Consider the following 26,359-nt stretch of genomic DNA (forward strand, 5'->3'; position numbering starts at 1 on the left):
TCTTGGGAGTGTCACAATGTGACCCAGGTGGAGATTCTTCTCACAGTGTGTTCAAATGACAACTGAGGGAATCTGAGCTTGTGGAATACAAGACTATTACAGGAAGCGAGAGCCACACGGTTAAAGATGAAGAAATCATCTAATTTTCTACATTTCACTCCAAACACCCTGAAAGGTTAGCAAGGTGAGAATCAAGACGTTACATTCTTGGCACTCACAGTGTGTTTCCTTCTCTACACTTCTATAATATGCTGCCTCAGGTTGAGCAATTTAAACAGCCACAGCAGAGCCTTGCTGTCCCATAGTCCTTGAGGCCAGAAATCTGACATTAAGGTGTTGGCAGAGCCATGCTTCCTCTGAAATGTCCAGATTCCTTCTTCTTGCTTCTGATGGTTTGCCAGCCACCATTGATGTTTATTGGATGGCCACCGTCCCCATGTGGATTTTGATGGTTCAGGAAGAATCGTGCATGGTCAGCCATATTAATTCCTGGGGAAAGGCAAAATAAAAGTGCAGAAAGCTAGTAGCCCCTTTGTTCTCATTTAATTGCCCCACTACAAAGTTCTGCTTTTCTTTGTAAATTGTTTTGTATGAGAAGTACAAAATTCAGTCTACACATGTGGTTGGATGGAGGAGCGCTGGACGTTCCTTATGGACCTTTTGGCTAAGATCAAGTGAGAGACATTGGTGTGAACTTCTTCATTGGCACTCTGACTCACAGGCTTAACCAGACAATTAGAGGCCCCAGCCTGGTCCATAGGAAGCAGCAATCTCACAGAAAGCTGTCACTTTCCTGGGCAACATATGACCCCATTCTCAAAGTAGGTGCTGAACTAGCTTATTGCTTGATAAAAGAACGTATCTGCTGCCCTAAAAAGTATTGATTTTGGAAATCATGAAAAGGTCATTATATGAAAAAGGAATGGCAGGTAATGACTAGGAAAATACAAAAATGATGGAGGATGAGAGTGATCATTACACAGAGAATGAAATGAAGCACTATTGTAAATATGCTGGGCACAGAGAAGTGTTGATAAAATGAATAGAAACGCCCCTCCAGGACATTGTAGATGTGTGTTCTGTGGGCCCTACTGGCCTGGAGAGTCACAACACTGTCAGTCAGGAGTCAAATCCTGCGCTGCCTTGCAATTAGCACCTCCAGAAAGTTCATGTCTCTTCCGCTGCTCCATACTCCCTGCCTTAGTGTAGTTGTCAGGACAACCATTCCCCCGCCTGCGTGCAGGAGCTGCAATCAGAGCAACATCCTATTCAACTGCTTGCTCCTCCTTCCAAATTGCACTCAGCTAATGGCCTCAACAGCCTTGATACAATTCACAAACAGCAAGTACATGTTCTACTCATTTCCTCCAAAGTTCAGATATTGGTACTGACATCCAAACACCAGCGTCAGTGATCTGTGGAACAGAATTTGTTCCCATCCTGGTTTCTCCTTCCAAAAGATGAACCATATCAGAATTAAATTGGGTCTTTTATACCATAAACAACTTTGGCTTTTTACACTGCCTCTCTTAACTAAGAGGTTACACAGAGCTTGTTAGGTATTGTTTTTTTTTTTTTGTTTTGTTTTGTTTTCTCTTTGAAGTCATAGGTTCAGCTTGGTTCCAGCCAACAATGTCTCTGTGTGGTTTGAGTTATAGCTACTAAATTACTTTTTATTCATCCCACTGGCATCTTTTTCTAGTCTTGCCTAAACTTGAAAGCATTCAGTATTGGTTTACAGAGGGTCTTCCGCAAGTCTCATGTTGCAGTTTTCGTGAGAATTACAGAATACAGTTGATTAAGTTCACAGTCCTACTAACACAAAAAAGACACCCAGGGAGTCTTGCTGCTTCTGCAACAGGCTTCTGGCTTCTTGAGGTGTTGGTGGCATTCTTCTACTGTCTCTTTAGGCGTGAGGGGCATGTGTTCGGACGCCTCTGCTAACTGATCCCTCACGAGATCAACGAGACCAGAAAGAATTCTGACTTCAATGACAGCTTTCCACTTTCTTAAGCTGAATTTCACGAGACGTCTCTGTTAGCATCCGCCCACGGTCACCCACAGCTGCCAAATCCCTGTACTCTGAGCTAAGGCTCTTCAGACTCAGTCATCTGCCTTGGTGTTTTAGCAAAACAGCGGGGGAGGGAACCTGTCTACAAGGCTGGTGTCAAACCTTGAGAGTCATTCTCCACAGTCCGTCTAGTCAGGAGTGACTGTACAGCAGGTGTTTGCTGCCTGACGCTTCTCATGATAAACCCACGCCACCCACACCAGGTGGGGGACTCCAGGTCATGCTAGCTGAAGTATAGCATAGAATCTGATATGTGCTGGGTGCTCAGAAAAATCTTAGCTGTTGTATTAATTATTAATTAATCACTTAGGTTATTTTAGCATTGCCAAAGGTCTAATGTCTTGATCCTTGCTTCTTTTGCTATATAGAGTAGTGTTTCAGACATTTGCTTCTCAAAATTAAATGTTGTACCCGAGAATGCCTCACTTACCTGACCCCAAAGACAAGAAGGACTTACATAATAACTCTGTAGCTTTACAGAAATAATTCTGATCTGAAATCATTTTAAAATTCCCAATGTATTACAAGCTACATTAAACGCTGGCTATTTGTATCCACACAGAAAAGTATTAAATCCACCCCTTAAGCTGAGTCCAGGGTAATTGACATATCTGTGTTTTCCTGAGCTACCGCTGGAATAAATCTGCACTGTGTGTTTGTTCTGGGGGAAGACCAAGTGCTATTTGAGTGCAAAGACCATGTTTGTACCATGTACTCCCTAGAGCCCAGCCCCAGGTCTAGGATGCAGAAGGTAACAGTGTATTGTGACATTCATAAGGTTTGGAAATCACAGTATTTACAATTCTTTCTTTGTTTGTTTGTTTAAGACAAGGTCTGACTCTGTAGCCCTGGCTGGCCTAAAATTCTCTGTAGACCAAACTAGCCTCAAACTCACACGGACCTATGTACCTCTGCTTTCCGAGAGCTGGAATTAATAATTCTTTCTTTGTTTGTTTGTTTAAGACAAGGTCTGACTCTGTAGCCCTGGCTGGCCTAAAATTCTCTGTAGACCAAACTAGCCTCAAACTCACACGGACCTATGTACCTCTGCTTTCCGAGAGCTGGAATTAATAATATGTGCCACCATGTCTCCCCCCAAATTCAGATTTACTCTCTTTTTTAGAAAAACAAAATTTATGTAAATATATTGTGAGATTGTCCTAATTGTTAAAGTATATGGATCATATAGACAGAGTATGACTTTTAGCACATGAGATATAAATATCTGCTATAGTTTGAATGTGTGCATCACTCTGAGATTCAGGTTAACACTTATAGGCCTACCTCCTCCTCCCTGAAATAAAATCTCCAAATGTTAGCCTTAAGAATGGGGCCTTTCACTGATGGGGAAGGTGTTCACCAAGCCTGAGCCTTTATTGATGAGCCATTGGCAGTTGATAGCCCTTGGAGAGAAAGAGTTATTCTTTTTTGTGAGGGTGTTCCCACTGGTAGGTTTTCCATGTCCTGGTGGATGGTCCCATTCCCATGCACATATAGGAAATACTAATCCAAATTAATGAGTGATTCAAAAACTGAAGAGATGCCTTTGGGAGAGCAATGTGCTATGGAGGAATATGGGGAAGTTAGAGGGAGAAATGGGAGGTGAATATGGTCATATTTCATAGTAGACATGTATGAAATTCTCAAGAATAAGGAACAGTAAGGAAATCAGGGTTATTCATTGATACTCCTTATTTTTCCTTCAGTAAGATTATATAAAAAGAGAAAAGTTTAAAAGCTTAAAAAAGAAAGAATGGAGCCTCTAAGGTCTGGGAAGATGGTGCAATTTGGTTAAGTTTGTATCTTAAAAAAATGAAAACCTGATTTGAATTCTCAGTACCTTCATAAAAATACTATAGCAATACACATTTGTAATCCTAACACTGAGGGGGGGGGAAGATCCCTGGATTGCTTGCTGGCCACCTAGCTAGCCTCAGTAGGGAGCTCCTAGCCACTGAGAGAGAGTGATCAGTAGCCCTGAGGATGCACTTAGGTACTTTTTGGCCTCCACAAACATGTTCTGCCCCAACACACACACACAACGACTAAAAATGGGCCTTTATAAGATGATTAGACCACAAGGGCTCTTTCTTCTTGATGACATTAAGTCTGTGTGGGAAAGACTTCAGACAGCTCTCCAGGCCTTCGTTTCTTCTTCTATGTGAAGACAAAGGTTTGGTCCCCTCCAGGGGATATAGCAATAACTCAATGAAGCTGAGAGCAAAGCATGAAAACTTCTGGTACCTTAAACTTGGAGGCCCAGTCTCTACACTTGTAAGAAACAGATATCAATCATTACAAATTACACAGGCTAAGGTATTCTGAGAGGACAGTTCAATCAAACCTGCAGTATCTCTCAGGGAAAAGCTCCACAGCTTCTCGCTTTCCAGTTTGTTCTGAAACAAGATTTCTTCACAGACCATTTGTCATTTTTGAACCTGTGTGAATCAAGATCATCCCATTACAAGGCTGATGTAATGTTTTCTTAAAGAACTATTGATCCCAGAATATGGAACAGAATGGATTTTAACTTTATCCTGAAGAAGGCCATCCAATATGTGTTTCATTAAAATAAAGGTCAGTAGGACAATATTTGCTCTAGACAAATGTGCACTCTATGAGATTTATCTTTGCCCTTCAAACTGGCTTTACCTCAGTAGCTCAAGGCTATAAAGGTTGTCATATATATCTTGAGAGTATTTTACAGGCTGGGAGCCACACCAGAGCTTTGGATTGTGCTGAGAGATAAATCAATTAACCACGATACACTTAAGCCCTCTGGCCTAAAGTATTCAAGTGGAATTCTGGAAACAATAGTTCCTCTTCTGGTGCCATGCTTTGTAGTACTCACCAGTCAACCTTTTTGTTTTTACCAAGCCCGTCTTCTTCATAGGGTCCTTGTAAGCATGACTTGCCCATGAATTTAATGTGCCAAGAGGCAGGCATGAAAAACATTGGGATTTGCAGCAGGGCATTGAGCCACTGTAAATTCCTTAGCAGTTGCCCTTGGATCTTGGATTCCACTAATGCCCTGTTTGAGGCCTAAAATGATTATTTTTTAAATATTCACAAACTTTTAAAGAAGGACAATTATAATGAGAGTCAGAAAAATTAGCAGTGCTCAATTTTGTGGGAGTGACCGTAAACTGGTAATGTGGACAGTAATTTGATAATATTAGACAAAATGAATAAACAGAGATCTCTACAGGGACATTTCTTATGGTTTGATTTTCAATGGTGAAATTTGAAAACACTAGAAAATTCAACAATTCGGGGACTAAATAAGAGATGACATACCCTTTCAATGGATTCTTTTTTCTGTTTGTGCATTATTTTGTTTAAATTTGCTTTCTGAGATAAGGCCTCACTATTAGCCCAGGCTGGCTTCAAACAAGCTCATGGCATCCTCTTTCTTGTGGAGAGATGCAATTGTAGGTGGGTACCACCATGCCCAGCATAGCCAATGAATTTTCAATTATAAACTGTTCAGTAGTTTCCATGTAGAAGGATCCTTCATGATGAAATGATCAGCTTCCTCATCTGCTCTTACTGGGACATGCCACATGTCACATACACCCTATGAACATGTCTGTGCTCCCTGCTCCTAAGAAGGCTTAATTCTGGGCAGGTTATAGCTGAAGGGAGCATCCTACCAAGAGATCATGAGGATGAAAGGGTCAAGAGATATAGTGCATGTTAGTTTAACACTGTAAAATTTTGGTGTTTGTCTTGAGAATGTTATAGGCTCAGAGCCAAGCAAAGCTTTGCTTTTGCTGAGTTATAAGTCAGTAAATCATAAGCTCTCTCACATAAAATACTCAAGTGGAATTCTGAAAACCATAATCTTAACACACACGCTAGCACAGGTAAATTGTGCGTGCAGGTTATCCCAGAGGGTAGAATGAGTCTTCTATCAACCTCAAATTACAAGACTATTTTACAAAATTACAATATAATGGGCACAAAGCAGCTTCTAGAATCAAGATCACTTTTCATGGAGAATTAAGTCAGATATTGCAGGCTATATTATATGTAATTTTAAGCTGGCCATGTGACAAGGAAAATATTAATGTTAAAAATATCCAATGTTTTTGCTTTTTGTTTGTTTCACATGCTAGCACAGCCCTGTGCTGATGTGAGAATTCCTATTTCTACAATTAACATCCTCTTGGCATCACACTGAGAAAAGCTGAGCACTGGAGGTTTAAAAGAACCCCTTCAAGAGTCTTCTAACTTGTGGTCTTAGTGGCCACAGGAGAGGCATTACTGAGAACACTTGAAGTTTGCATAATGACTCTTCAGAGTTTATTCTCTTACAATCACCACCACAGACAATTAGAAAAGATGCATAGCGTACTAAATAAGTCTACAATATAAGAGGGGAGAAAAATTGCTCTTTTAAAACATGGCCTTGAAACTGCATCTGGTCGTACAGGCCTGTATCACAGTTAGTTAGAAGCCTGAGGGAAGAGGATCCCAAGCTCAAGGTCATACCAAGCTTCAGAGAAAGTCCAAGGTTATTCTAGACAACTGAATGTGACTGGAGGCAGGAAGATGAGGAGTTCAAGTTTGGATCGAAGCAGATGCTAAGACTCACAGCCAAACTTTTGTCAGAATGTAGGGAGTCCTAGGTAATATTGGGGAAATAAAAGGACCCAGAAGGGACAGAAGCTCCATAAGAGGACCAACAGAGTCAACAAATCTGGACCCAGCGAGGCCTGCAGATATTGATGCACTAGCCAAGGACCATGGGTTCCCTAGTAAGGGGAACAGAGGCTCTCTTTGATATGAACTCAGTGGCCAGCTCTTTTATCACTTCCTCCTGATGGGGTGGCCTTACCAGGCCACAGAAGAAGAGGATGCAGGCAGTCCTGATGAAACTTGATAAGCTGGGGTCAGATGGTAGAGGAAGAGGGCTCCCCCTTTCTGAGGACTAGGAGATGGGGATAGCAGGGAAGAAGGAGGAAGGGTAGAACCTGGGAGAGATGAGGAAGAGGGCTACAATCCAGATGGGAAGGGTAAAAAAAAAAAAAAAAAAGGAGATCAAGTTTGGCCTAGGTTACATGAGAACTTGCTTCAAAGGAGCCAAATAAAGAATGAAATAAATAAATAAAAGGATTTGAATATACTTTGAAGTCTAGTCCAACCATTGTCCTTTCAAACTGAAATGAATAAAGAGTTTTTCAAGAACTAGAATGTGGCTGGAGAGATGTCTCGGAGGTTCAGAGAACCCATTCCTGAAAGTTGTTCTCCGTCGTTCACACAAATGCGTTGGCAAGCACGCAGTCCTTTATTTCGTAATAAGAAATAATACCATTTTGAAAGTAGTATTCTAAATTTAAATGGTCTAGATCAGTGGTTCCCAGCCTGTGTGTCAAACGACCCTTCCACAGGGATCTCACATCTTGCATAGCCGATATTTACATTGTGATTTATAACAGCAGCAAAATTATAGTTATGAAGTAGCAACAAAAATAATTTTATGGTTGAGCTTGCCACAACATGAGGAACTGCAGTAAAGGGTCACAGCACTAAAAAAGTTGAGAAACGCTGATCTGGATAGAAAATTCTGCTTTGAAAATATTACTATATGTACCTAAGGTTTTACTGAGAAGTCTAAAGATGAACGTGATTCTTTTTTGTTATATGTGACAGCTTTTAACTCTTTAAAGGCTTAGGGCTGGAGAGAGTTCCCTAGTTGACTGCATGTTTTCTGTGCAAGCGTGAAGACGTGAGTTTAAATCCCAGACCTGTGTTTATAGAGGCGGGTGGTAATTTCCATGAGGTGTTTTCTTGTTATTCTAATGTACTAGTTTGTTCTTGCCATCCAGCCTAGCACACCTTATTTTGTTCATTTTATTTTTGTTACTTTCTCTAACGGAGGGTTTTTTCCTTTGTAATGAATTACTGTTTTATATTTCCAGTGTTTCCCCCTTGCCACGGTTGATATACTTACTCGCCTTGTTCTAAACGATTATCTCTGTACAAAGTAGTGCTTGCATCCCTAGATGGACTCTGCTCCCTTCAGTAAGTGGCTCCCTGAGGTAATATAGTACCTTGACTGTGAGTATAAATTAGAGAGAGCAGAAAATTTTCTCTCCACAGATTCCAGGCTTGCTTCCAACTGCCCCTCCCTGATGGAGGGTATTTCCCAGGCCTCCTACATCTACACTCACACCAGGACCTAATTACTTTCTCCCTAGGAATCCCTCCTAGGCTTATTCACTTCAATGTCTCTCTTTTCTCATGTGGCCTCTCCAAGGTAGGGTTAGAGAAAGGGTTTGCTGCAGTCAGATGACACCATGCACAATTCAACAGGTGCTAGGAAAGGATCACAGGGCTCCCCGGGTAGGTAGGAAGGTTCACACAGAGCCTCTGGGAAAGCCTAGAACTGCAAAGAACTCAGTCTGAAACACTAGCACCCAAATACTGAGAGTGGTAATATTCTATAGTCTCATTGATTTTTTTTACCTTTTCTTATTAGTTGATTATTCATTTTGTGAACAAAGATATTTTCTTTATCTTACTAACTATATTTTTAAAGTGTAGGATGAATTGATAGTCTCCATGCACATTTTCTATGTTAATATTTCATTCCATGAAAAAAAAAATCTTGAGAATTCATTCGTGTTAAGGCAAGTAAGTAAGTGTCAATCTTGAGCAATTTTCAGGGGTTTCAGGCATTTGGTTCCTATAAACAATGTGTAGATATCAATGCCACATATTATGTCATTCTTGGCCAGAGAGGGACAAAATTGTATAAATGTCAGCATAGCTCTGAGATCCATCCTGTATGAGGAAAATTCATGCAAGAAAAGCAAAAGGCTGCTCTTTTTAAACTATCCATCCATCCATCCATCCATCCATCCGTCCAACCATCCATTCATTATTTCCTGGGTACCTATAAAGGGCTCCTGATGCTTTTTCTTTCTTACAAAGTCTAACATTATAAGCATAAAGTAGATACTTAAAGAAACATGCATAGGTCAAAAACAGTGCTTGTGAACTCCTAACTTTACCATCTCTACTGGGAAAAAACTCTTTCTATATCTTCTGTTGAAAACACCAAGATAAACACAATAACCTTGCAAAAAGCATCCTTATAGCTGATTCATGTTCTATTTTATGCTAATTTCATCTCATCTACTACCTCTTGAATGGAAGGAAGATACTTCATTTAGAAGGAAGGAACCATTCCAATCTTCAGTGTACCTAAAGAGGAATGAAGTTACACTCTGCAACACAGACTAATTTGTTTATTAGGTTTGTTCTGTAAGTCAAGGAGAGAAATATTTTTTTGGCAAATAAATAAATAAATAATCAAACAAACAGAGACCTTAGGGCACAGGTGGTCAGAAACAGGAAGCGGAGTCTTTGCATAGTTCTAAAGGAAGGAAAGGTGGCAGCAGTAGGCAGCGTGGACTCTCAGCAGAAATGCAGCACTTGCAAGAACAGGGGACAGAAGGCTTTGAGAAAGAGAAGGTGACTATCTAATTCTTTGTCACGAACTGTGGTGTGGAACATTTGTCCTCTCTACCAGGGAGCAAACTGTGGCATCTTACATGATCTGCCGGGGCATCCCGTACCCCGTCATGCCTGCCTGGGACGCGCCCTTGTTGCTGCCCATCTGCAGGCCTATGACATTCTGACCCTGGCGAAGCTGCTCCTCTGAAAATCCTCTCCGATTCTGTTGGGCTTTCCTGGATGGAAAGAGTGAGATGGAATTATGTCACATGACAGTTTCAAATCCTTCTCAAGATTAAGGTTCCACAGGCTCTGCTTGAGGCAATCAACCACACCAGCAGACTCTACCTTGACCTACAACTCTATCATGAGCTGTGACCCATCATGAGCTATGGCCTACCCTGAACTGTGATCGACTGACTTGTGGCTCATGGTGGGCTATGGCCTACCCTGAGCTGTGGCTGACAGGAACGTACAAGTTCCTTATCCCGTAAGAATCAGAAAGATCCTTAGAATTTCTAAAAAAATAATAATAATAATAATAAAGAAGATTCTTAGAATTTCTAAGGAGGAAATAAAAAAGAAAGTAAGGAAAGAAAGAAAGAAAGAAAGAAAGAAAGAAAGAAAGAAAGAAAGAAAGAAAGAAAGAAAGGATAATCATCATCATCCATGGCTGTCTCTCACTCTCAGTTTCTCTCATTCCCTTCCTCTTCCTCTTTAGGCTACCTAAGCCCTTTACTTTCTTATCCATTCAGCTCCTCCTCTTACAAACTAACTCCTCTTACAAAACATGTCATTATTCCCATTCCACCTTTCTCCCATAGGACTGAGCATTAATCTCTGTTTTTGCTGCTCAATCAATCTAGGGATTTTCAAGGAGCGATTTATACTTTCTGCCCAGAGGACACCAAATGCTGGTAATGAGCTAGCTGTAAATAAATTTGGACTTGGAGCCATACAGACCATGGTGGGTCACTTTAATAATTCTGAGACTAAGGATTTCAATGAGTTTCAAGGAGAATTTTAGGTCAAGGTCATCTAAAAGAAATAAGCTAGTTCCTTTCTATGTTTCTCGAGGATGAAAAAAAAAAAGATTAGTAAAATGAATAAAGTGAATTAACAAGTAACTGCTACAAGCATTCCTTTCATCTGCCACTAAACTCCTCACTTTGTACAGCTCTGTCTCTACTCTCACTGCCAAGAAATCATTTAAGAAAAAGGTCCTAAAAGGCCCTTTTAGTAGACTGAAATAATCATATAATTTATCACCCAGACGTTTTTGAGAGTCAAGGAAGCAGCTATTAGTCTAACTGCTGTCGTAACAGTTATGAACTGTGATGGTACTTGGCAAAAGGACATGTTTAATATTCATCAGATGCAAAAAAAAGAGAGAGAGACAGAGAGAATTTAAAAGAAGAAAGAAAGAAAGAAAGAAAGAAAGAAAGAAAGAAAGAAAGAAAGAAAGAAAGAAACAAGAGAAAGGGAATGCAGAGAACCAATGGGAAAACCCAAGACCCTCTGCTCCAGTTGGATGTTGGCTAGAATGGCAGCATCAGTCTTCCTTGCTCAGTGGGCCCTGTTGTGGGACCAGAAGTGTTTGCTTCTTTGTAGAGAGTGTTTTTCATAGCCAAGGTTTTCAGGTCCTCCCTCTGTCCTTATGTGGGAGGCAGGGAAGGGCTTACCTGTGAAACCAGGATGGCTCTCCCCTGTAGCAGCCATCATCCTTGGTAACAGCAACGCTGCCTAGAGCCATCAGAGTCCTCTGAACAGCTGCCATGTCCTTCCCTGGAATTCAATGAAGAGAGTAAAGCCAAGAATTACAGGACCAATAATTTTGGAAAGAGGAGCTGTAGAGGAGGCTAAGGACGTCTACAATCAAGGGAAAAGCACTAACACTCCCAGAGTAGCCCTGATATAAAACCTACTCCCAACCATGTTAATTATTTTATTTATACCAGAGGGCCCTTCTCATTCAAGTGTGTGTATAATAACACTCCATATGTTTGCAGCTCACATACAGATCCACCCCTGGCCTTGGGCCTGATTTTCATAGCTTCAGCAAGCTATATGATCTGATCAGGAGGTGGTGGCCTGCAGGAAAGCACTTTCCTCGTGACTGGACAGAGAAAGGGAAACTGCAGAGAAATTGGTCGCTTACAGTGAATCTGCTCCAGACCCTAGGGGGCTCCTCTCTTTGACTCTATCTAGGTTACCAGGGTCTAAAATCATCCATGTTCATCAGATTGAGTATTCACTCAGTGCTCTGATGCACAGGCAAATGGAGAAAGCAAATTAACACAGAAAGCACTCAAGTCACAGTGACAGCCCTGTATTATGTGATGCATGAAAGGAGCTAATGGAGACAATAAATCACTGGCCCATGTGTAAGACAGAACAGAGTGGGGGTGGAGGTACTAAAAGGGTAGTCTTGCATAAGGAGTGAGGACACGGCCACAAGACTGCCCATAGGGAAGGCAGTTGTGCCTTCAAATCAGCCAGCTCCTTCCACCCTCTCTCCTTTCCTCCTTTTCAGATAACTGGCAAGTCTCAAACTAGAGAAGATGCTATCTGTGTGGATGGGCTGCAACTTAGAAGTAGATCAAAGATCTGTGCAAAGCAGAAATGAGGGCTGCAAACACTGAAGGGATGAGAGAGAGAGGAGAGGCTAGTGAGATCCTGAGAAAGAGCAACTATTTAAAGGCACATGTCAGACTCAGTGAGCCATCTGTGGTCTCATTGGTCATCTTCTTATAGCTCAGCCACTGGGTAATACAGAATTAAAGGGGGTAACACAGATGGAGTAAGAGAATGGAGCATGAACTGTAATAAAATCAACAATTATGGCCTTCAGGGAAGTCCTATTCAGTATGTTCATGTATCCCAAGAAGACAGGCAAGAGTCTCCTTCCCTCATAAGGCTTCCCCCACAACACTTCAGCACTCACTACAGGGGAATTGCCTAGAGTTTGAGCCTGGTGAGGATGGCTGATAAGTGCAGGAAGGAAATGGTGTCAGTAGAGACTCCTTTCTGACTCAGAGAACAGCTGGGATGATGGAGAATGGAGTATCTATAGTAGTCGAAAGGGGAAGGGTACAAGAAATACTAAGAATCTGGAGAGAAGAAATGCAGAGATAGCTGTTAGAACAACTTTTTCTCTTCTACAGATAAAACACCTTTCTGTAATTGTCACTCTATAACAGGCTGATTTAAAAAAATACGCTTGAAGTAATGATCTTCAGAGAGATGTGGGTGGGTGTGCTCTTACACGGGGAACTATTAAAGAGAACCTAGAACCTAGAACCAATGAGTCTTTCTGAAGTAGGGTCTGCCAATCAGCCCTGTTCTTACACAGAGCGCAGGAATATAGTTCCGAGAGTTAGAATGAACAGGGCTGATCCATACAGGATCTGGGGCAATGTGGAAGGGCACTTAGCAAGTCAGCTGTAAACACTACCCTGAAGCAACAGGTGAACCACAAGCTTTGCTCCACCATAGCATGGGCTCTTGTCACAAGTAGCTGGCTAATGCGCTCGCACACAAACTCAGAGGGGCCTGGACTATAGGCAAAGGTTAGAGACCCAGGAACCCAGGAACATAAAGTTAACAGTGCTCACCCTCCTCTCAGTCCAGCAGACAAGGAAGTGACTGTCTGACTGAGCTAGACGAAACATCTGAGGCAAAGAGGCGTTATTTGAGAAGAACAGACTAGAAACATCATTTTCTAAAGAAAGGCTGCAAAGCAAGAGATTTAACGTAAGTTATGGGCTCAATGTTCTATCGCACATGAGCCTAACATTAGAGAGTGGAAGTCACTCCTCCCCATCTGGGGACAGCAAAGCTAATTCAAGAAGATGATCTGTTACCGCTCTCAAAGTCACCCAACAAGGAAACCGGAGCCCAGGGCATTGATCTTGGGTACCGTAACATTAAGGAGAACAACCCCTAAATGTTCATCCGTCACTGGATGCTTTTGTCTTGAAATAATTTTGCTGTATCTTCAACTAAGTAACTTCAAAAATATTTTGGAGTTTATATGTTAAGCAGGTTAATCACCAAGATTCTAAATAATTTGGGTGGCCAGAAATATTTTGTTTTAGCTAGCTCACAGCTAGTCCACTTTATTGTCATGTCTGGAATGTTTTCTGATAGAGACTTCTGTCAAGAGTTCCAGAACTCTTGGACTGACAAGATGGGAAAGACAGCCCTTGTCCAAACTGGCCTCTTTCCAGATTAGAATCTGAAATCACATGTGCAGTGTTAGATGGAAGGGGCAGGTGGCAGGAACTGGGGCCACTTATAGAGCCTGATTCCTGTCAACGGGGGTCAAATATGTAAGCGTGTTAGAAAACAGTGAGGTCAGGAAAGATCTGTGCAGTGTGCTGGGTATAAAACAACAAAAGCTAAACTGAGGTGTCATTGCCAAGTGAAACATCTGCCTTCTCAATAAGCCTTTCAAACTGATGCAGGTGAAAAAAAATGGCCATATACCCCTTGCCTCAGAGCTTTGCTATTTATTTATGGGAGTGGGCAGGCAGGGGTGCGGAGCCTCTCCAAAGGTAGTATATGAATTTTGAATATTGAGGGGTTTTTTTTCTATGAGAAATTGATTTGGAAAATACCAAGAGTATCCGTTACAATGAGCTTAGGAAATAATCCACAGGCGACTCAAACCATCAGTCTGAGAAACACAGGCTTTATCTGGTGACTTCCAAGCTACCCTGACCATCAGAACCTAAGCACCTTAAATATCCACATTCTGGGGCAAGCTCCCTAGACAATTCTTACATAGTCAGGTGGGTGTGTAAGCCTCACTCTAAATTTATGGCTCTTTTAATTTTTCAACATCATTATGCCTGATATGTGCTAAGAATTATGCAAAATTTGCTAAGCACTAGCTCCTTCTTTCAGAGGTATCTTCCACAAAATCAAAGGAATAAAAATGATCATTAGAAGCACTTTGATTTGAAGCTGGAAGTCTGCCTGCCTAGAACCAATTTGCTTCCTGAAAGCCATGCTGGACACTTTGGTAAATGCTTATGACTCTTCAAGTACTTCTGTTCAAAATTATTCTCCCAGAAAAAAAATAAAGCAATACAATCCTAGAAGACAGAATATCAATATGTTAACAGCATAGTATGAAGGTAACAGTCCTGGAGATGGACCTATGAATATAGCACTGACCATGAGAAGGAAAATAACGCTGCAAGAGGAAGCCAAGCTTCTACTGACAGGCTGTCTGCATCCTTCTATGTCTTCATCATGAGACATAGACTTGATATTTACAAAAAGAGAGATAATAGAATCTGAAGAGATCACACACTGTGTCGCGCTCTGTGACATCTTACTTAGTAAGAGCAAAACCAGAGAGACAGTAAGAAGAGCAGTGATCCCTGGGACAGATAATGGAAAAGAATAAAATGATGGGCCACAGGATTTTTAAGGTAACGAATGTATGCTACAACAATACTATACACATTTGTCCAAGCTCACAGAAGTACAACAGTAAGAGTGAGCCCTGTAGAATGTGGCCCTTGGGTGGTAACAGTGTGTCAGTGTAGGCTTATAAATCATAACATCTGCATCATCTCTATCACCCAGATGGTCAGGATGATGTGGGGAGACTATGTGTGCATCAGGGCGGGTAGGAATCATCTACTTCCCTCCTAATTGGGCTGTCAACCTAAAATTGAACCAAAAACTCTTAAGAAAAAAGAGCTGATTGAATGGTTGACAATTTGTTTTGTGTCATCTGGCAAGTCTTTTCGGTGCCAGGTAGTGATGAGCATTAACTTAACAATGTAGCAGTCACTGTTTCTGTTTTCCATCCCTCCTTAACCACCCCAGTCTTTATCTCTGTCTCTGTCTGTCTCTGTCTCTCTCTCTCTTTCAAGCAGGGCCTTACTCTGTAACCCAAACAGACCTTGAACTTAAGATGATCCTCCTGTCTCAGACTCCCAAATGCTAATAATACCCACTTTGTGCTGTATTTCTACAAAATAATAGCACCATCAAAACAGCCATAAACCCCAAACTATTAAACAATACGCTTTGGGGAATAGAGCCCAGAATTCTTCTTGTAATGTCCTAACTCTCAAGGAGTATTAGCACTTATAAGATTTGAGTTTTAGATAAAGACGCTCTACTGAGGAGTTTATCCTCTTAAATTTGCATTCAAGATTCCTATGCAAATCTTACATGGGTCTGCACTAGGTTTTTTGCCTATATATTATTACTATTAACTTAGTGTCCTTTTGGGACTCCTGACTGTGAGAATGAGTCTCTGACTCTTATGTCTGCTTTTGGGACTCTTTTCCTTGTATTGAATTGCTGTGTTCAACTTTGTTCTGAAAATTTTTGCTTCATCTTATTCTATTTTACTTTGTCCTGTTAGAAGCCTATGTTTTCCTAATAAGAGACAGAAAAGGAGTAGATCTTGAGGGGAGGAAAGATGCCAAGGGACTAGGAGGTGTGGAGGGAAGGAAAACAATAATCAGAATATACTGTATGAGAAAAGGGAAAGGTGGAAGAGTGGGCATTTGCGATATCTCAGGACCCTGCAGGTACCCTGCAGTATCCCCAAAGTCACCTCAGGCTGGGTGAAATTCGTCTTCCGAGTCTGCTGTTGAGGAGAAGCTCACATAGTGACACCTCCGGAGACAGTCCTCTACACCTGCAGGCTGAACACTTCCACGTAAACAACACCTCCCAACTCCCATCATCAGGAGAGACAACAGACTACACAAAACCATGCATCCATTATGCCCCATCAGTGCGATTGTGGAGAAGAATAATCAGGTCAATTGCTCTTTGAGTTTTGTCTGCTCTGACATTTTAGAGTCCTTAACATTTGACACTAAGTGGTTATACAAAGACGCCCCAAAGGTCATTGCTGATGAGCTTACAGTACCAGAAGAAAAGTCGACATTTATTAGGCAATTGGGAACCATGCATTGTGCTAGAGGCTTAACATGTTTGCTCCATACAGTACCTCAGGGGAAAGGGCTGCTGGACCAGTGCACAGGAGAGAATCAAGGATCTCAGCAGCTGAACAAGATAAACAGAGACGCACAACTAGGAAGCACCGGAGAGAAGGGTGTCCACATGTCTACTCTAAAACCCACGCTATTTTCATACTACCAAGGTCTCCTGGGTCTGAAATTGGCAATGCAATGTATCATGGAGAAAGATGACAAATTCAATGACGACTAAGTGAAAAAGTCAATAAAGTATGAATGGCTGAGAAGGTGAAGGTCACTCAGGCAACCCTATCAGTTCATAAGTGTCTATTCTTCAAGTCCATCTTAGAAAGAGGGACCTATCTGTGTCTTTCCAGTCCCCACCCCTTGTATTAGTCCTAGAAAGGGCAGGCCAGTGACAATCCTTAAAGTACAACTTATCAGTCACCGCCTGAGCATTTGTGACACATCACCTCCTTTGTTCTCCAGGTCCTTTCCATGAAATAGGTTTTATTATTCCCATTTGATATAAGAGAAATTCAAGGCTTAGATATTTTAAGTGATGACTAATAACACACAGGTTTGATCCAGACTGTCTAGTTTCTGACTTGGGAGCCTGCACTCCATGACACCTCCCAAGATGGTCTCACTGCAGTCTTTCTTTCCAGACCTCACACCAGAATACTCACTTTTGCCTGCGTGTTTTCTTCCTCTTAGGTACATGCAGATATGGTTTATTGTTGTTCCCTTTCTCCCATCTCTGCTTTACAAAGATGCTGCAGGCTTGCCTATAATACCTTTCCCTGTGAGTTGTAGCTGAAACAGCCTCATCCTTGCCCTTTTACAGGTATCTGGGAAAAACCTTAAAGGAACCTGCCAGATCATTTTACCTTTTCTCCTCACAGAGAAAAATGTCTTCACTTCCTTTCCATCCTTTTCAATGGTCCTCGTTTTCCCCATCACAAATAATGATGCTTGCTCTGGCCCTTCCCCAGTAGGGTTTGGTAGCTTTGTCTGGATCTTCCCATGATCAAGCTGTCACCTACATTTCTTTTGGAAGAAAGCTGAATCCTTATTGATCCCAGGTCTCTTCCAAACAATGCACGTAGGAGGTGATGGGTGCTTCTGGGGCCAAGCCTACATGAGATAACTGAAGCTTAAACGAGAAGGCATTTGGCAAACCTGAGCTCCTGCAGGTTGCTGCTCTGCAATACAGAAGCAGCTTGGAAAGGCACTGGGCAACTGTGGGCAAACAGAGCCACGTTTTGGAAGCACATGCCAAGCAAAGGAAATGGGGTACTGAGAGCAGCCAAGCAGAAAGTACCTGCAGAGGAGGAAGAGAAGTGCCTAGAAAGTGGAGTGGGGAAGAGCCACAGCAGCCACAGCCACCACAATTATGGTGCAGGGAATCCCGGGATTTAGCAGGAGTAGTTGAAACGTGAGGGCAGGATTGCAGCCTCCGTTGGAGAGAATGTGACAAGCTATGCAAAGGGCTACTCTGATGTCTGATATCTACGTGATATGCACTGTGTGTGTACATCCTCACACAGAACAGACACGTCACATAAACAAACGCCAACTCTGCTCTCTGATTACAGTTTAGTCATCAACCAAATCATGCACTACAAGCAGCTGCTGCAGAAAGGACCAGGAGCCTCACATGCCCAGTCCACCATCTATGCCACCAAGGCCACCCCACCCACTTCTCTGTTCAAAGCAACCTGCTTTCTACTCCCACACTCTGCAGTATGGTAAGCAGTTCCAGCCTGAGCTTCAGACAATGATTCTGGGAAACAGCAAGTCTCTTGTCCAGGAGACATAATCCATCTCCTTCAATCTCAGCCCTCTCTGGGGCTTCCAGGAAGTCATTTGGAGTGAGCTTCCCTGCTCACTCCCCTGCATAGCTTTACCTTTTAGGTAGCTCACCTAGTGTTTCTGTGACCTGCCCATCACAGCACCTTTAGGAAGATTCTTCTCATTTAAAGTCCTGTCCCTCAGCACTGGGGCAGGGTATAGAGAGTGATGATTTTTAGTGTCTGTCTTGATCTCTTTATCTAGATGCATTATCATAGTCAGAGATACCTCTCAGGTTGCCCCAGCAACATTTATTCCTCCTAGCTCTCTTCTTTCTCCAGGAGTATCTAACACCCACAGGCTGTGGCCGGTGTATAGAGCTCTACATATTCTGTTCATTTCAAATTACCACTGCTCTGCCCCTCTCTTGTTTTGAGTACCCTACCACAAGTATAAAGCTTCTCGCCATGGTGTTTGGATGAAGGGGGAAAGGAAGTAAGGCTAGCCCTTCAGAAATAGAGATGGGAAGGCTCCCTTTAGCCCCTACCTCCCACATGCCTCCAGTCTTCTGTCCCTTACATACTTCCTGCCCTTGGGTGCACACCAGGGTTTATCTCATTTGCTCTATTTATTTGTTTCACAGAGCTTTGATTCATCCTCCTCTCTCCTCCTCTGCCTCCCCAGCATCAACAGCTAGTCACTGTTATGACTCAGCAGCGCATCCATAGTCCACACGAACAGAACTATGGGCCCTGGCCAAAGAATGGTGTAGCCTGCTGAGTAACATCGTGTGTTTGAGCCTTAGAGCCCAGGGCAGAGGCTCAGGTCTATGAAGTAAGTATAAGCTCTGTGATGAACACAGATAACCAGGGGCAGGCAGGTGTCATTATCTGTGCTATGGGGAGGTTGAAAACATTTCCCTCATACTTTAGTTAGAAGAACTGTGTGGCATTGTCCAGAAAAGCTCTTTGTCTCTGTGCTGCTGGTGATGAAAATACCATGGAGAAGGAACTGTTATCAACTATGGAGAATCACCGTCATTTTGACCTGGGAATCAAGCCTCGATGAAGCCATCCCTTGGAGAATTGGAAGCAGATGTCTATGAGGTGTGACGGCCTAGCCAGCATTTCAGATATCTGAATTTCTAACTAATAGCAAAATACAAGGTCAGTTCCCTGGCTTCCTCAGGTTTGGACTACTCACGAAACAGGAGCTCTCTGTGAATAGAGGCTAGAAGTAATTGAGAGGATAAAGGAGGTGATTTTTCTTTTTTTCTTTATAATTTGTGAGGTAGGATGCCCTCTGCTGGAAATGTGTTTCACCCTTAGAATACCCACACTTCTCCATCAAAGTAACATTATTCCTCTCTTGCTGTCCACAGAGCCATTTGGGCCACTACCCGGGGGATCCTTTTGGTTGCACTGTGATGACAACCAGTGACAATGAGCATGTCAATCAATCAGCAGTTAGACAGTCAGCCTTCCTGTGCCTCAAGAAGGCCTGGCTGGGGCGGTACAGACTAAGATGTACATTTTTCACTAAAGGGGCCTTGAAGCCTTATAGCTGTTGGTATCCGGCAATATTTTCATTCCACATCATTTCCTACAAAAGTGGTGGGCTGCTCTATCTGACCAGAGAGAAGATTTGCTCTATATAGCTTTGTGGGATTTTTCTTACCAAATCAATTCACAAATGTGAATGTAAAAATCATTTAGTAGTCTCCCTGAGCCGAATGCCCATCTAGAAGATACAGTCACGATGCTCTGGATAATCGCGTAACAGAAAGATGGAGTGCTATTTCTTCCTCAGACAGAATGACAGAGGAGCAGCAGATGGCTTTGTCTGTAAGCCCCACTGCTGGTGAGTCAGAAATGCTCTCACTCACTCCTGTCTCCCTTCTCTTCCACTAAGGGTGATTTGTTATGGAAGGCTAACTAGAGGAAAAGACATCCGTGGAACCAGTTCACTCCTGTGCGGATGCTTTCATGGACACACGAGCCACTGGTGTGTGGAGGTACTTGCCGTACCTCTGCATGTGCCTTCTGTAGGCCAGGACCCCTATCCATAAACCATCGTAAGTGGGAAGGCCAGCACTGTTCCTGGGATGGCAGCTGAGAACACACTGCCCCTCCCCCAAGCAGCACAGGGAAGCCCTATGGAAGTGGCTGTTACAAACAGATGGCAGAGAGAAGAGGAGGAAAGAGAACAGGAGTTCAGGGGAAACAGACCCAAGGACAGAAGGGCTGTTTACCTTCCCACAGATCCACTGTTTGAAAGATGTCAGTGGTCCTAACACCATAGACCTCGGCCGCTTTCAGGAACTGAGAGATCTGCTCCATCTGCTTAAAAGCCATCTTTGACTCTGAGATCTTGGGGATAGGTTCTTGTCCTGGTGGATATAAACTGTTTATCAGCTTGCACAGGACCTGAAGGGAGTGTGGGGACAGAGAATCAGTGTTTTCCTTTGCAATAAATGTCACAATTCAGAAGTGAATGGTGCATCTCCACACACACACACACACACACACACACAGATGCACGCACACACATACACACTAAACACAGAAGACCCCGGGGAGCCCAATCCCAGGCAGCAGCTGACCACAATCCTACAGTCCAAACTCAATTCCCTCCTTGGAAATGATGCTGGGTGATGAGGACATGATCTCACATTCTTAATGGAGGATGCTTTGTAGGCTCATGGGGAAACGGGAGGATTCTGATCTGCTCTCTGGGATGTGCTCTCTTCACTAACTCACCCTAGATGAGTTTATGATGTGTAAAAAGAACTGAACTGAGTCTTCTCACAAATTCATAGAAGGCAAGCCTTGGGCTGCCCAGCACATGGGTGGGATAGCAGTTATGTAACAGCAAATCACAGCCTGCCAGAAAAGATGGGCTTGTTTGACTCAGCTGAGCGGTCCTCCTGGAACCCAAACACACAGCATCTGGCCAGAACAGCAGTTATCCTATAAGGATTCCCTTTCCGCTCATGGGAACTCATCCGCTCGGAGACCCTGAGCATCTCCACAGAGCTCAGCTTCCCTGGAGGATGACAAGTTGGCTAGCCTGACTCCCTTCCTTTGTTTCACCCTTTAACCAGCTGGATCCCCCTGGGGGTAAGAAAAGCCCCAGAAAGGCTGATGCACCAAGAAGGCTGAGGAGATCACGCGGCAGCACTTAGCTCTATGCTAAAGGAAGAATCAAAAGGGCTTCAATTTTGCTTACAGCTCAGGAGAAAGCTTGGTACTCAAATGGGTGGAGAATCCTCGAAACTAGCTAGGGAATTGTGCAGAGAAAACTCAGTCGTACATCTCTGGAGCAATAAAGGCATGCCTATCGCTCCCGGGGAGACCCAGACCTTGGCAACAGAGGATCCCCCGGGGCCTCACATGGATAGAAAGGGCCCCAGGAGGGCTTTCCTGCCCACCGCCCCAGAAACATCTCTCTCCCCGCTCGCCGCCTTACCGTCCCGTCCATCAACCATTTCTGAAAATGGGCCCTGCCCGGGGGCGGGTGCTCTATGTCCTCGGCACACTGTAGGATGATCCAGTCCACCAGCTTGTTCTCCAGGTCCGCGTCATACTTCTGCTCGATCTTCTCCTGCACCTCGCGGCTTAAACCATAGCTCGGGCCTCTGTTAGCCATCTCTGGAAGAGAAGAGAGGACACGCGCGGCATCCACACAATAGCAGCCACAGCAGCCCCCGGGCTTCCTGAGAACCCGGCTGGGATGTGGCTGGGAGGCCGAGCCCAGCAGCAGCAAAGCGGGCAGAAAGCCGGGCGTGGTTTAAATCAAGGAGCCAATGAAGCCAATGGGGTTTCACCTACAATTGGAAAAGAAAAGCGCAGCCACGCGCCAGGGACCCTAGAATAAAGCCCCGGCTGGCCCAGGGGAGGTGGGATGGCTGGAACCCCCCTCACAGTCCTGCTTCTCAGGCAGACGGGATGATGCACACGGACTCACTCGTGAGCCTGACACCCCCAGACAGCCGGTGGGGGTGGAAGTGGGCGATGGTTCCTTGCTCCCCGTCTCCGCAGCACTTTGCGTGAGATTCCCAGAGCAGGTAATTAACAGGCGGGAGAAAGGATGTCTCGACAATCGGCAGCTGACGGTGCGTGGAGCCTGGAAGCAAGGCGATCTGATTTGATTTTTTTCTCACGCCTGAGGAGGGTCAAACCAGGGCTGTTGCTAAGAGCCCTCCAAAGCCAGCCCACTCCTTGTCAGGCCAGCCTGCCTGCCTCCCGCTGGGTGCTTCTTTCTCTGCCGCAGAATCCTTTCCCAGCCACTGGGGAACCCAGCGTTGTATCCAAGGCCCCACACAGCTGCCTGAGGGGACCTGGGCCTCTGGGAGGGTCCATTCTGCTAAGTGCCCATCTGCCAGGAATAGCCAAACCACTTTAACCTTGCGCTGAAGTGACAGTTGTTACCGGACAGGATTGGGTGGGGGTGGGGGACGCTGGAAGCTGCAATCATTTACCTCATAAGCTATCAAGCCAGTTTCATCCAGAAATTTCCAACCCTTGGAAAAACCCCCTGTGTGGCTTGGTTTGGCTCTATTCAAGGGATAAACCTTCTAAATGGTATTTTTTTAAAAGAAACATATAGGGCAAATTTTGTAATTAAACTAAAGTCTAGTCAGCGCCCTAAAAGTTTTGGAGGGTTGCAAAGACTATTTTGGTTAAGAAGTGCCAGGGACATGCATTTAACAGTCATTCCACTCTGACACAGGCAAACAAGACATGAGGAAAATCATTTGGTTTAAGCTGGCCTGAAAGCGTCTTAAGAGCTAAAGGGCTTGGCGATTTGTTCTCATACAGTATAAGCTGGTTGGAGGTAAAGGTGGCTTCTCACTTTCGCTTTTTTTTTTTTTTTTTTTTGTGTTAAGTCCTTGGATACTTGCATTCCAAATGTTTGTCCTTTGGTTCATACTTTCATTCAACAAATATTTATCAAGTGTTTAAACTGTGTCAAAAGGCTGGACTTGAAAAAAAATAATATGGCTTTACAACGGGCTGATAAATTTGCTCAAGACAATAAACAGTTCTAATGCGAAGATAATCACTGTCCCTGTGAGTAATTGATTAGAGCCTGGCATGAAGTTTCTCTCAGACAACACAGGAACCGAGAAAATCTCCCTGCTAGTTGATGCCTGGACTAATAAAACCATGCTTCCTTAGCTGGTAAATGACCAGTTTGCTTGAAGAAACTTCCTGGTGAGTGCGTGAGAGCCTGGGGAGAAAGAACTCAGACAGACAGAGGAGAGTAAACAGGCCAGCGTTTAGAACATTAGTTTAAGGAGACAAAGCAAGCTAAGGAATGCATACCTTGGTGTTTCGTGAAACCTCAGTTGAAGAAGGCCCTCAGACACAGACACATATCAGAGAACTTGGAGCTTAAGGAAACGGTAAAGCAGGAAGATCATCTGCAGAACTGTGGAAGTCACCAGTTGGCATCAATAATGGTGGTTCTTGGGGGATGTAAGCTCACAGAGAAAGTGCTTCTTTCTCCACTGCTAGATATGATTTCGAAGAGAACATTCCTCCTCCTCCTCCTCCTCCTCCTATTCCTCCTGCTCCTCTTGCTCCTTCTGCTCATTTCTATTCCTCCTGACTCTCCTCTTCTTTTGGAACTTTTGGGCTCAAAGATTTCTTTACATTATAACCAAATAATTGGTATGCTTTATATGAATGATTGAGCCCATAGCATTACAGAGGAGCCCATGCAAAGAGGAGAGGAGCCGTACCAGGATATGTGTCTAGAATCCCAGAGGAAGCCTTCAGAAGAAAAAAATATTTAATGCTCTGTGGATGACAATGGAAATTAGTTCAACCCTGAAATTTCTGGATGCCTATTAGAATTATAGTAATTTGTTTCAATAAGATTTTTTTTGACAGGTTCTCCCAAGCTCAGGACAACTTATAGACTTTTGAGCTTTCATCAGTCCCTCTATCACTGAGATTACAAGCATGAACCATCAAGCCTAGCTTTAGCTTTTTTTTTTTTTTGGCTTGTATTTATATGTGAGATACAAAAAATAAATGAAATATGCTCAGTTGATCTAGTACCAAAGTTGAACTTGTCAACAATAAATGTCAACCAGATGTCATGATATATCTAGGAGAAGGGAATAGGGAATTAGGGGAAATATCTACTTTGAACACTGAATGATAAATAGGTATTTGTCAGATGGGAACATGAAGCAGAAGGGCTGTGGATTGTTGCTGGTAAGGCCAACTTATTTATAAAGGTGAAAGGGAGGTGTACAGAGAGATTATTCAGCAGTTAAGAGCATTGGCTGCTCTTCCAAAGGACCCAGGTTCGACTCCCAACACCCAAATGGCAGCTAACAACTGTTTGTTACCTATTCTGGCTTCTGTGGACATAGTTGTGCACAGATACACATGTAAGCAAAACACCCCCACACATGAAATAAATATTAACATTAATATGTATTAGTAGTATTAATTTATTAACTAATACTTATTTTTTAAAGGTAAAAGGCAAATCATGAGGCTAAATGGAATACACAGAAAACTGAGGCTGAAACATCAGGCAGGCTCCAGATGATAAAGCAGTGTGCTTGCAAGGGTCTGTGGTTAAACTGTCAAGAATTTTTAGCGTCAGTTAGGAAACTCTGGCATCACTAAGTTAACAGGTTACATAACAAATTGCTATTTATGTTTGTTAGTTTCCCAATAGTCTACGTTCTTGAGGACGCCATGTTTATGTTTCTATAGGAGGTAAACATTATGCAATTGTGTGGTCCTGGACATTTCTTCTCAGCTCTGCTTTCAGAGATGTCACAGAGGCAGTTTGAAATTGGTCCTGATGAGAATACACATCCCAGGGACAATGGCAAGTGTCAACAGTTTAAAGCCAGGTCACTTACTACCCTTACATTGATTTGCTGTGCACTACAGCGTGAGCATTTCCAGGAGAAAGAAAATCACCAGAGCTCAGTTGGGTAAAAGGAAAGAGGCACATTTGACTGACTGTATAGCAGAATAAATTAGTGGTGCTATTTGCTGCAGAAGGACTTACAGGTAGGCTAATAGACAAAGAAGAGAGATAATGAAATTTGATCCTTCTCCTCTGAGAGTCCCACGATCTGTCTGCATTCATTGGGCAGGTGTTTTATGAGTCTGGTGCTCAAGAGAAACATCTAAGTGGTAACAACGTACTTGAGTAACTGGCTCACAGGTAGTAGTTAAAGCCATAAACCTGGGTGATGTTGCTCAAAGAAGTAACATGAAAGAGTACCAAGGCCAAAACTAAGGAAAATTAACATTACAAGCTGGGCGAGAAAGGAAGCAGTCCTTAGAATTCAGGCACCTCCTCAGGGAGGTTTAAGGATCAATGATGCCAAAGTAAGTCCGAACTCAATAGTGCTTTGAGAGGAAGAGGCTGGCATATCAGCTGAGGATTTCGCCACAATAAATTGTATCAGAAGAGCAAAGGCATAGCACTGTCATGGCAACAGAACCTAGGAACCAGCATCCTGGAAAGAGAAATGGAGCTGAGTCAGAGGCTTTGAAAAGGAACCGACAAGCTTCAGATCTTGTATTGTTGAAGGCAGCTCTGAATGAAGACCTAGTGAGCTTCTTTAGTTGGTTGAAGAAAGCTAAAGTAGCAGTAACTCCCTAAATATACCAGTGTGAACAAGACAAAATGAGAAAGATCATGTTCCCTAAAATATTTTTAGTTTAATATAGTGCCTGCATTTTTCTAGATACAGTCTGTTTATCTTTTTGTTGTTGTTGTCATAAATGAAGTAACTCTAGTTCCTGGGGATCACAGGGTCTTCTAGCCTCCTCTGGCACATGCACACATGAATTTGTATAGATACACAAACGTAAACAATATCCTTTTTTTCCCAAAAGATCTTCAAAACTGATAGTTGGCCCTCCATATCTAAAGATTCCCCATTGAAGAGACAACTAAAAACATTAAAAAAAAAAAGAAAAAACCTAAAACAAAAGACAAAACCAAACCAAACCCTTGTCTCGACCTGGCCTAGCAGTGCACTGCATGCCTGTAATTCCAAGATTAGAAGGTTGAAGAATGACCATGA

The 26,359-nt window shown here is 43.1% G+C and overlaps 1 protein-coding gene across 1 annotated transcript; it reads right to left on the reverse strand.

Annotated features, from left to right (window-relative positions):
* Window positions 1-9,310: 9,310 nt before the first annotated feature.
* On the reverse strand, window positions 9,311-22,410 carry Tagln3 (transgelin 3). Its single transcript, XM_060370488.1, has 5 exons — window positions 22,252-22,410; window positions 21,754-21,935; window positions 20,537-20,711; window positions 11,218-11,320; window positions 9,311-9,771 (listed from the first exon to the last, which is right to left on the reverse strand). The coding sequence occupies exons 2-5, from the start codon at window positions 21,931-21,933 to the stop codon at window positions 9,630-9,632; spliced, it is 600 nt and encodes a 199-aa protein (XP_060226471.1). The 5' UTR covers window positions 21,934-21,935; window positions 22,252-22,410; the 3' UTR covers window positions 9,311-9,629.
* Window positions 22,411-26,359: the final 3,949 nt, after the last annotated feature.

This window comes from Meriones unguiculatus, chromosome 17, assembly GCF_030254825.1.
Source record: "Meriones unguiculatus strain TT.TT164.6M chromosome 17, Bangor_MerUng_6.1, whole genome shotgun sequence".
In the NCBI taxonomy this organism is placed as follows: domain Eukaryota; kingdom Metazoa; phylum Chordata; class Mammalia; order Rodentia; family Muridae; genus Meriones; species Meriones unguiculatus.